Source organism: Mesoplodon bidens (genome assembly GCF_964165515.1).
Source record: "Mesoplodon bidens genome assembly, chromosome: 2".
NCBI lineage: Eukaryota > Metazoa > Chordata > Mammalia > Artiodactyla > Ziphiidae > Mesoplodon > Mesoplodon bidens.
The window spans coordinates 82207626-82220163 of NC_138177.1; the positions used below are offsets into that span (position 1 = coordinate 82207626).

The 12538-nt window shown below is 38.0% G+C and overlaps 1 protein-coding gene across 4 annotated transcripts in view; it reads right to left on the reverse strand.

Annotated features, from left to right (window-relative positions):
- MAN1A2 (mannosidase alpha class 1A member 2) overlaps nucleotides 1-12538 on the reverse strand; it is a 150456-nt gene that overhangs the window by 26449 nt on the left and 111469 nt on the right. For 2 of the 4 annotated variants that reach the window (XM_081226513.1, XM_081226512.1), the window contains exon 12: nucleotides 11153-11268. In XM_081226513.1, the coding sequence (XP_081082639.1) occupies nucleotides 11153-11268 (116 nt within the window). Of the gene's footprint in view, nucleotides 1-379; nucleotides 435-9923; nucleotides 10024-11152; nucleotides 11269-12538 lie in introns of those variants that run through there. The other 2 variants (XM_081226514.1, XM_081226515.1) reach the window with 2 other exon arrangements.

Sequence of the window (12538 nt, forward strand, 5' to 3'; positions counted from 1 at the left end):
GTTTGATTAACTTGGGTATATACAGAAAAGGCATACCTATTAAATCTGTAAGTGACACAAAGCTAGAATAGCTAATACATTAAATGAAAAACTCAAGAGTTCAAAAAAATTTCAATAAATTAGAATATGTTAAATCTAACAAAATAAGATTTAATAATGGATAAAGGTAAAATGTAATAAATTTCATAAAAGCTAATCATACCAATGTAAGATAGAAAATAATTATCTTAGTTCATGTTAAAAAAAAAAAGACCAATATCAAAATTTCAAGCTATATTGAAAGGGCTACCAGAATACAGAATACAATAGTATCTTGCTTTGATGAGGAATAAAGACCAAATTAGCAACTGGTACTCTGCACTGGTTTATTCACATCTTAAATGCAGTGTTCAGTCTAAAAAACCATGGAATCATCTCCAGAGAAATCAACCAGACTGGTATTGGAAAGAAATAGTACAGAAACTTGTCACCTTTAGCCTGATAAATACAAGTATTTTTAGTTAACATCCATGTAGAAGACTCCGTATTTCCAAATGGTAAAGTATGGATCACTGAATGGAACGCACAGTGAAGCAGATTTTAACTCAATATAAGAAAGATATTTCTAACAATGAAAGCTTCTGAACAATGTAATGGGTTAGCCTTATGAGGCAGTGAGCTGCCTGTTAACTAGAGATTAACAAAAAACTAGAGATTAACAAAAGAATTTATGACAAAATATTCAGTATGTTGTAAAGAGATTTTTAGCATTGGGAATGTCTATGTGTAGAGGGGAGGGATGGGTTGCAGTGGTGTATGTTGGATCTCTGAATTTTTTTGCAGCTCAAAAGATGTCTTTTGATTCTAGGCACAAAGACAGCAAATGAATTTGAGACAGGAAAATGTGACTGCAGTTTAATTTATTTAAAAAAAATTTTTACCTGATTACAAAAGCAAAACCAGAAATGGATTTAAAAGAATAACACCAATTAAGCTAAATCACAGTATACATTTTGATGTTATTGAAATAATATTAAGATGTGCATCTATATATGTATATGTGCACTTAATACCTCACTTAACATTATACTGTGACGAGTCTATAATTGCTATTGGTTCCATAATACCCGTTGTGGATGTGCCATAATTTATTTAACCTTTCAACTAATATTGAACATATAGTAACTCTTTATTTTTATAACTTCAATAAACATCCATGTACATCTTTTTCCATAGCTTTCACTATCTAAAAGTCTTGGGACTTCCGGGTAAGATGGCGGAAGAGTAAGACGCGGAGATCACCTTCCTCCCCACGGATACACCAGAAATACAGCTACACGTGGAACAACTCCTACAGAACACCTACTGAATGCTGGCAGAAGACCCCAGACCTCCCAAAAGGCAAGAAACTCCCCACATACCTGGGTAGGGTCAAAGCGGAGAGATTCCCGCACAGAGGATCGGTGCCGAGCGGCACTCACCCGCCCGAGAGGCTTGTCTGCTCGCCCGCCAGGGCGGGCGGCGCTGGAAGCTGAGGCTCGGGCTTCGGTCAGAGCGCAGGGAAAGGACTGGGGCTGGCGGCGAGAACTCAGCCTGAAGGGGGATAATGTGCCACAGCTAGCCGGCAGGGAGTCCGGGAAAACTCTGGAGCTGCCGAAGAGGCAAGAGACTTTTTCTTCCCTCTTGGTTTCCTGGTGCGCGAGGAGAGGGGATTAAGAGCGCTGCTTAAAGGGGCTCCACAGACGGGCGCGAGTCACGACTGAAAGCGCGGAGCCCAGTGACGGGCGTGGGACGCTGGGGCTGCTGCTGCCGCCGCCAAGAAGCCTGTGTGCGAGCGCAGGTCACTGTCCACACCGCCCTTCCGGGAGCCTGTGCAGCCCACCACTGCCGGGGTCCCGGGATCCAGGGGCGGCTTCCCTGGGAGAACGCACGGCGCGCCTCGGGCTGGTGCAACGTCACGCCGAACTCTGCCACTGCAGGCTCGTCCCGCACTCCGTGCCCCTCCCTCCCGCCCGGCCTGAGTGAGCCAGAGTCCCGGAAGAGGCTGCTCCTTTAACCCTGTCCTGTCTGAGCGAAGAACAGACGCCCTCCGGCGACCTACACGCAGAGGCGGGACCAAATCCAAAGCTGAGACCCAGGCGCTGTGAGAACAAAGAAGAGAAAGGGAAACCTCTCCCAGCAGCCTCAGAAGCAGCGGATTAAAGCTCCACAATCAACTTGATGTACCCTGCATCTGTGGAATACATGAATAGACAACAAATCATCCGAAATTGAGGAGCCAGGAGTCAGTGCTGTGCCTCTGAGGTGGGAGAGCCAACTTCAGGACACTGGTCCACAAGAGACCTCCCAGCTCCACATAATATCAAACGGCGAAAATCTTCCAGAGATCTCCATCTCAACACCAGCACCCAGCTTCACTCAACGACCAGCAAGCTACAGTGCTGGACACCCTATGCCAAACAACTAGCAAGACAGAAACACAACGCCACCCATTAGCAGAGAGGTGGCCTAAAATCATAAAAAGTCCGCAGACACCCCAAAACACACCACCAGACGTGGACCTGCCCACCAGAAAGACAAGATCCAGCCTCATTCACCAGAACACAGGCACTAGTACCTTCCACCAGGAAGCCTACACAACCCACTAAACCAACCTTAGCCACTGGGGACAGACACCAAAAACAACGGGAACTACGAACCTGCAGCCTGCAAAAAGGAGACCCCAAACACAGTAACATAAGCAAAATGAGAAGACAGAAAAACACACAGCAGGAGAAGGAACAAGATAAAAACCCACCAGACCTAACAAATGAAGACGTAATAGGCAGTCTACCTGAAAAAGAATTCAGAATAATGATGGTAAAGATGATCCAAGATTCTATTTCCCAGATCCAAAATCTTGGAAATAGAATAGACAAAATGCAAGAAACAGTTAACAAGGACCTAGAAGAACTAAAGATGAATCAAGCATCGATTAAAAACACAATAAATGAAATAAAAAATACTCTAGATGGGATCAATAGCAGAATAACTGAGGCAGAAGAACGGATAAGTGAGGTGGAAGATAAAATAGTGGAAATAACTGCTGCAGAGCAAAATAAAGAAAAAAGAATGAAAAGAACAGAGGACAGTCTCAGAGACCTCTGGGACAACATTAAACGCACCAACATTCGAATTATAGGGGTTCCAGAAGAAGAAGAGAAAAAGAAAGGGACTGAGAAAATATTTGAAGAGATTATAGTTGAAAACTTCCCTAATATGGGAAAGGAAATAGTTAATCAAGTCCAGGAAGCACAGAGAGTCCCATACAGAATAAATCCAAGGAGAAATACGCCAAGACACATATTAATCAAACTGTCAAAAATTAAACACAAAGAAATCATATTAAAAGCAGCAAGGCAAAAACAACAAATAACACACAAGGGAATCCCCATCAGGATAACAGCTGATCTATCAGCAGAAACTCTACAAGCCAGAAGGGAGTGGCAGGACATAATTAAAGTGATGAAGGAGAAAAACCTGCAACCAAGATTACTCTACCCAGCAAGGATCTCATTCAGATTTGATGGAGAAATTAAAACGTTTACAGACAAGCAAAAGCTGAGAGAGTTCAGCACCACCAAACCAGCTTTACAACAAATGCTAAAGGAACTTCTCTAGGCAAGAAACACAACAGAAGGAATATACCTACAATAACGAACCCAAAACAATTAAGAAAATGGGAATAGGAACATACATATCGATAATTACCTTAAATGTAAATGGACTAAATGCTCCCACCAAAAGACACAGATTGGCTGAATGGATACAAAAACAAGACCCATATATATGCTGTCTACAAGAGACCCACTTCAGACCTAGAGACACATACAGATTGAAAGTAAGGGGATGGAAAAAGATATTCCATGCAAATGGAAACCAAAAGAAAGCTGGAGTAGCAATTCTCATATCAGACAAAATAGACTTTAAAATAAAGACTACTAGAAGAGACAAAGAAGGACACTACATAATGATCAAGGGATCGATCCAAGAAGAAGATATAACAATTGTAAATATTTATGCACCAAACATAGGAGCACCTCAATACATAAGGCAAATACTAACAGCCATAAAAGGAGAAATCGACAGTAACACAATCATAGTAGGGGACTTTAACACCCCACTTTCACCAATGGACAGATCTTCCAAAATGAAAATAAATAAGGAAACACAAGCTTTAAATGATACATTAAACAAGATGGACTTAGTTGATATTTATAGGACATTCCATCCAAAAACAACAGAATACACATTTTTCTCAAGTGCTCATGGAACATTCTCCAGGATAGATCATATCTTGGGTCACAAATCAAGCCTTGGTAAATTTAAAAAAATTGAAATTCTATCAAGTGTCTTTTCTGACCACAATGCTATGAGACTAGATATCAATTACAGGAAAAGAGCTGTAAAAAATACAAACACATGGAGGCTAAACAATACACTACTTAATAACGAAGTGATCACTGAAGAAATCAAAGAGGAAATTAAAAAATACCTAGAAACAAATGACAATGGAGACACGACGACCCAAAACCTATGGGATGCAGCAAAAGCAGTTCTAAGAGGGAAGTTTATAGCAATACAATCCCACCTTAAGAAACAGGAAATATCTCGAATAAACAACCTAACCTTGCACCTAAAGCAATTAGAGAAAGAAGAACAAAAACACCCCAAAGTTAGCAGAAGGAAAGAAATCATAAAAATCAGATCAGAAATAAATGAAAAAGAAATGAAGGAAACGATAGCAAAGATCAATAAAACTAAAAGCTGGTTCTTTGAGAAGATAAACAAAATTGATAAACCATTAGCCAGACTCATCAAGAAAAGAAGGGAGAAGACTCAAATCAATAGAATTAGAAATGAAAAAGGAGAAGTAACAACTGACACTGCAGAAATACAAAAGATCATGAGAGATTACTACAAGCAACTCTATGCCCATAAAATGGACAACCTGGAAGAGATGGACAAATTCTTAGAAATGCACAACCTGCCAAGACTGACTCAGGAAGAAATAGAAAATATGAATAGACCAATCACAAGCACTGAAATTGAAACTGTGATTAAAAATCTTCCATCAAACAAAAGCCCAGGACCAGATGGCTTCACAGGCGAATTCTATCAAACATTTAGAGAAGAGCTAACACCCATCCTTCTCAAACTCTTCCAAACAATATCAGAGGAAGGAACACTCCCAAACTCATTCTACGAGGCCACCATCACCTTGATACCAAAACCAGGCAAGGATGTCACAAAGAAAGAAAACTACAGGCCAATATCACTGATGAACATAGATGCAAAAATCCTCAACAAAATACTAGCAAACAGAATCCAACAGCACATTAAAAGGATCATACACCATGATCAAGTGGGGTTTATTCCAGGAATGCAAGGATTCTTCAATATACGCAAATCAATCAATGTGATACACCATATTAACAAGTTGAAGGAGAAAAACCATATGATCATCTCAATAGATGCAGAGAAAGCTTTCGACAAAATTCAACACCCATTTATGATAAAAACCCTGCAGAAAGTAGGCATAGAGGGAACTTTCCTCAACATCATAAAGGCCATATATGACAAACCCACAGCCAACATTGTTCTCAATGGTGAAAAACTGAAATCATTTCCACTAAGATCAGGAACAAGACAAGGCTGCCCACTCTCACCACTCTTATTCAACATAGTTTTGGAAGTTTTAGCCACAGCAATCAGAGAAGAAAAGGAAATAAAAGGAATCCAAATTGGAAAAGAAGAAGTAAAGCTGTCACTGTTTGCAGATGACATGATACTATACATAGAGAATCCTAAAGATGCTACCGAAAAACTACTAGAACTAATCAATGAATTTGGTAAAGTAGCAGGATACAAAATTAATGTACAGAAATCTCTGGCATTCCTGTACACTAATGATGAAAAATCTGAAAATGAAATCAAGAAAACACTCCCATTTACCATTGCAACAAAAAGAATAAAATATCTAGGAATAAACCTACCTAAGGAGACAAAAGACCTGTATGCAGAAAATTATAAGACACTGATGAAAGAAATTAAAGATGATACAAATAGATGGAGAGATATACCATGCTCCTGGATTGGAAGAATCAATATTGTGAAAATGACTCTACTACCCAAAGCAATCTACAGATTCAATGCAATCCCTATCAAACTACCACTGGCATTTTTCACAGAACTAGAACAAAAAATTTCAAAATTTGTTTGGAAAAACAAAAGACCCCGAATAGCCAAAGCAATCTTGAGAACGAAAAACGGAGCTGGAGGAATCAGGCTCCCTGACTTCAGACTATACTACAAAGCTACAGTAATCAAGACAGTGTGGTACTGGCATAAAAACAGAAAGATAGATCAGTGGATCAGAATAGAAAGCTCAGAGATAAACCCACGCACATATGGCCAACTTATCTTTGATAAAGGAGGCAGGAATGTACAGTGGAGAAAGGACAGCCTCTTCAATAAGTGGTGCTGGGAAAACTGGACAGGGACATGTAAAAGTTTGAGATTAGATCATTCCCTAACACCATACACAAAAATAAGCTCAAAATGGATTAAAGACTTAAATGTAAGGCCAGAAACTATCAAACTCTTAGAGGAAAACATAGGTAGAACACTCTATGACATAAATCACAGCAAGATCCTTTTGGACCCACCTCCTAGAGAAATGGAAATAAAAACAAAGATAAACAAATGGGACCTAATGAAACTTCAAAGCTTTTGCACAGCAAAGGAAACCATAAACAAGACCAAAAGACAACCCTCAGAATGGGAGAAAATATTTGCAAATGAAGCAACTGACAAAGGATTAATCTCCAAAATTTATAAACAGCTCATGCAGCTCAATAGCAAAAAAACAAACAACCCAATCCAAAAATGGGCAGAAGACTTAAATAGGCATTTCTCCAAAGAAGATATACAGACTGCCAACAAACACATGAAAGAATGCTCAACATCATTAATCATTAGAGAAATGCAAATCAAAACTACAATGAGATATCATCTCACACCAGTCAGAATGGCCATCATCAAGAAATCTAGAAACAATAAATGCTGGAGAGGGTGTGGAAAAAAGGGAACACTCTTGCACTGCTGGTGGGAATGTGAATTGGTACAGCCACTATGGAGAACAGTATGGAGGTTCCTTAAAGGACTAGAGGTGGAACTACCATATGACCCAGCAATCCCACTACTAGGCATATACCCTGAGAAAACCATAATTCCAAAAGAGACATGTACCAAAATGTTCATTGCAGCTCTATTCACAATAGCCCGGAGCTGGAAACAACCTAAGTGTCCATCATCGGATGAATGGATAAAGAAGATGTGGCACATATATACAATGGAATATTACTCAGCCATAAAAAGAAACGAAACTGAGCTATTTGTAATGAGGTGGATGGACCTAGAGTCTGTCATACAGAGTGAAGTTAGTCAGAAGGAGAAAGACAAATACCGTATGCTAACACATATATACGGAATTTAAAAAAAAAAAAAAAGTCATGAAGGACCTAGGGGTAAAACGGGAATAAAGACACAGACCTACTTGAGAATGGACTTGAGGATATGGGGAGGGGGAAGGGTAAGCTGTGACAAAGCGAGAGAGAGGCATGGACATATATACACTACCAAACGTAAGGTAGATAGATAGTGGGAAGCAGCCGCAGAGCACAGGGAGATCAGCTCGGTGCTTTGTGACCGCCTGGAGGGGTGGGATGGGGAGGGTGGGAGGGAGGGAGATGCATGAGGGAAGGGATGTGGGAACAGATGTATATGTATGACTGATTCACTTTGTTATAAAGCAGAAACTAATTAAAAAATTAAAAAAAAAAAAAAACACACATTTTTGGTTAAAAAGTAATAAATTTTGTGCACATTTTTAAAAAAAAGTAAAAAAAAAAAAAAAAAAAAAAAAAAATAAAAGTCTTGACATACTCTTATAGAGTTTTCCAGAATTTTGCCATTATATTCAAATTTTGAATTTTAAGATAAGAAGGGGGGAAAAAGCACACAAGCAAGATACACAGACAGGTGTACACACGCAAAACAACTTCTGCCCTGGAGATTCTGATACCAGTGAAAGCAGACACAGCATGGTGGTAAACTTGGTCTTAATTTTATGTATTTCTCTTTTCTTTTAATAATAAATTCATTAAGAAGACTATGTTTCCAACTAACCTGTGATTTTTCTTAGCCATTTAATACCTGACATATATGAACTCAAGAAAAACTGACTGAAATGTATCCTCAACATGCACACTCTTCTCAATTTATCAGACCTTCAAATAAAGATGCAACAATTGAGCTGAGGTGAAATGAATGTAGTGCTCAACTGTGATAATTTTCTTAGCCTAGGTTTTGTTATAAATACCCGTATGATTCCTCCTTTGACTTTTTCTACTTTTATTGATCCAAATGTATTTGTGTGTGTGTGTATACATATATAACTGGTTACCTAGAGTACTGGGTTGAGAAGGATTCTTCCTGAACTTGAACTTGGCAGGGAAAAGTACCAAGGTCAACTGGTGATATTCCATATACTGCAAGGGGAAAAGCAGCATGGCACATGTATATTTGCAGCCCTACCCTATGTGCTAAAGGGCTCAAGGTGTGTACTGAGGAGGCATTTGAGAACTAATTATGAAAGCCAACCTGCAAGAGGTAAGATCTGAACTTTATTTAGAGAGGGGCATTAACCGAGAGAAAGAATAAAGACATTCCTGCCAGAGCCAAAGAAATATGAAATAGACAATGAAATTCAAAAGAACCAATTATAGATAGATAGATATATAAACAGATTAACTTGGTTTAAGGATAGAATATATAAAGAAAAGAAGTGAGAAATGAAGCTAGAGATGAATGAGCCATTGGAGCTTTTGAGCAGAAGAGTGACATGAAGAAAATGGTATATGAATGTTGAAAATCAAGTAATTTCTAAGACTACAGGAGGCCTCAAAATCAGCATTTTACCACTACTGTAGTAACATTCAATTCAGGCAAGATGCTCAGGAAAGATGCTAATAACACTGAGTGAGAAAGACTGTTGGAAAAAGGATATTCACACAGTCTCAAAGTTATCACTCCACAGATCACTTATTACAAAAAGAAAAAAGATTCTTTACATGACCTTATAATCAAATCTAACCTTATGATCAAATTTAAAATCATCAATGAGTTAAGCTGTTATCATGTGCCTCTTTATGAGATGAAATGAGGCCACATCATCTATATAATATTCATGCCAAAAATGTTTAACCTAAATCTGATCATAAGGAAACAATCACAGATATCTAAATTGAGGGACATTCTTCAGAACAACTAGTCTGAATACTTAATGTCAATGTCATAAAAGACAAAAGAAGAATAAGGAAACTTTGTTCTAGGTTAAAGTAGACTAAAGAAACATGACAAGCAAATGCAACAATTGATCCTTTATTGGACCCTGGGTTGGGGTTAAAAAAAAAGTTATAAAGTATATTATTAGAACAATTGAGAAACTTGAAAATGGACTACATACTAAGCAGCAGTACTGTATGAATGGTAAGTTTCACAAACGTGATAACTATTGTGATTGTGTAAGATTACGCCCTTTTCCTGAAAACTCCTGGGTAAATAACAGAATGCTGGTAACTCTCAAATTATAAAGCAAATAAATAAATAAGCAAACAAGTAGAACTGTGTCTATGTATACATATACATGGGGGTACGGGAATGCAGCAAAAATTAACAAAAGGTAAATCTAGGTGAAAGATACAATCATTGTACTATTCTTAACGATTTTTCTGGGCTTAAAAAAACAGTAAAAAAAATTTTAAAAAGAGATCTTACATAATTTGCGTCAAATTCCACAGTTGACAACTATGAAAACTGAAAGCAAGGAAGTTTTATTTTGACATGTTCATTCAGCTAGGTTGTAGCAAGTATATAACTAAAGCTCCTGCGGTTTCATCTTCCAGTCCAGGGCTCTTTCAACTATCTCGTACAGTCTCAAGCCTAATCACACAGGATAAACAAATACAAGAAATGACTGGAGGTAAGGAACTGACTAAACCATCTCAGCAAAATAAGGGTTTGGTCTAGGGTCAACTACAGATACGGAAAAGAGGGGGCAAAATAAAGAAACGATATAACAAGAAAGTGATATATTAGAATGAGAAAAAAAGAAATAACCACAACGTACAAGCTGAGAAGATAGGAAAATAAAAATATCAGGGATAATAAAAGAAAAATTGGAGTAAGATTGCCATTTAGGATAAGAAACGTAGTTTGAGACATGTACATTTAAACCATAATACACCAGAGTGTAAGCTAGAAGTATACTAGAATGTAAAGTCCAAGAGACTGAGAATTTTTTTCCCTTTTGCCTACTGATATATCCTCAAATAACCTGAACAATGTCTGGAAATAACATTTTTTGGAACAAATGTAGTGACAGTTTATGAGATATTCAGGTAGAGACTGACTGGAAATAGAAATGTGAAATTTAAAAGAAGGTATTAAGGACCTTACTTTGCAGGGTTTTTGGGAAGTAGACGTATTTAAGGTCTCCACCTTCTTCCAGGAAAGTTTATAAAATTCTGCCTGGGATTTTGAGTATAAGCCCAAATAATAAAGCTGTCTTTTTTCTTTTCAATTATTCCCTTTATTCAGATATCTTTACAGGAAACCTCACTGGGAGGATGAGTGGCTATGGTCATACACCCTCTAGTAACCATCAAAACTCCATGATTGTTCCTAACAGATTTCATTAGCTAGAACAGGGAGTTGAGGTGTGATTCCAGGACCAGCATCATCCGTATCACCTGGGAGTTTGTCGGAAATGTAAATTCTTAGGGTCCACCCTAGACCTACTGAATCAGAAACTGGGCATGGCCTGGTAATTTGTATTTTAAGAAGTCTTCTAGGTGATTCTAATGCATAGTAAAGAGCTAAATACAAAATAAAGGTACTCTTATTTGACAAAATGCCTTCATGAGATGTAGCTAAAAACTGAAGACTCAATTACATAAAAAGATTTTTGTAATAAAATTTAGTGTAACATCACAGTCATAATTCATCAGGTAGTGCCCACAGAGCAAAACCCGCCTACAATTAAAAAAAAAATTTTAAGGCATCGACTTACTTTAATGTTTCAGCAAGAAAGAAGCTCTGCTGTACATCATCATGTGTAGGAGTAGAGGAGTATACATCCTTCACACCAGAAAATCCACCATTGACTCGGCAATACTTTTCAATAGCCTGTGAAAGAGATGAGACAAAAGGGTCAATTCCATACAGTTTCAAACTTGGAAGGACAAGTTAAGGAACCACAGTCAAAAGTTTACAGAGATCTCTATGAGAATTTGACAGTTTCAGAATAAGATTTTACTTGTTTGGTCTTCCTCCTCTCTAATGAAAAGCTAATTAACACTAAAAGTGTTTATTTAATCAAATTGTTTATTTTTATATAGTTCCATTTTGATTACAGCTTGGTTTTTAAAGTCTCCTTACCAAAGGTTTGGTACTTTTCTCTAAGTATTTTAAACACTTTTTTTTTTACACCTTTATTGGAGTATAATTGCTTTATAATGCTGTGTTAGTTTCTGCTGTATAACAAAGTGAACCAGCTATACATATACATATATCCCCATATCCCCTCCCTCTTGCGTCTCCCTCCACCCTCCCTATCCCACCTCTCTAGGTGGTCACAAAGCACTGAGCTGATCTCCCTGTGCTACGTGGCTGCTTCCCACTCGCTACCTATTTTACATTTGGTAGTGTATATATGTCCATGACACTCTCTCACTTCGTCCCAGATTACCCATCCCCCTCCCCGTGTCCTCAAGTCCATTCTCTATGTCTGTGTCTTTATTCCTGTCCTGCCCTTAGGTTCTTCAGAAACTGTTTTTTTTTTTTTTTTAGATTCCATATATATGTGTTAGCATACAGTATTTGTTTTTCTCTTTCTGACTTACTTCACTCTGTGTGACAGACTCTAGGTCCATCCACCTTACTACAAATAACTTAATTTCGTTTCTTTTTATGGCTGAGTAATGTTCCATTGTATATATGTGCCACATCTTCTTTATCCATTCATCTGTCAATGGACACTTAGGTTGCTTCCATGTCCTGGCTACTGTAAACAGTGCTGCAATGAACACTGTGGTACATGACTCTTTTTGAATTATGGTTTTCTCAGGGTATATGCTCAGTAGTGGGGTTGCTGGGTCATATGGTAGTTCTAGTTTTAGTTTTCTAAGATACCGCCACACTGTTCTCCACACTGCCTGTATCAATTTACACGAATACGTTTTTAAACACATATTCTTCACAATGATCATGCATCTTTACCACTGTAGAACATCAGACCAGTTTAAGGATACTGTGAAAGTATCAGGGAGGCATGACTAATCTTTAAGCCATTTAGAGACATTTCTCAAAGGCACATTTTCATGCATAACATATTCAAGTTTGGAAATTTGAAGATGTAAATTGGAATAGTTAAAGCTACAGAAGACATAAGATACCA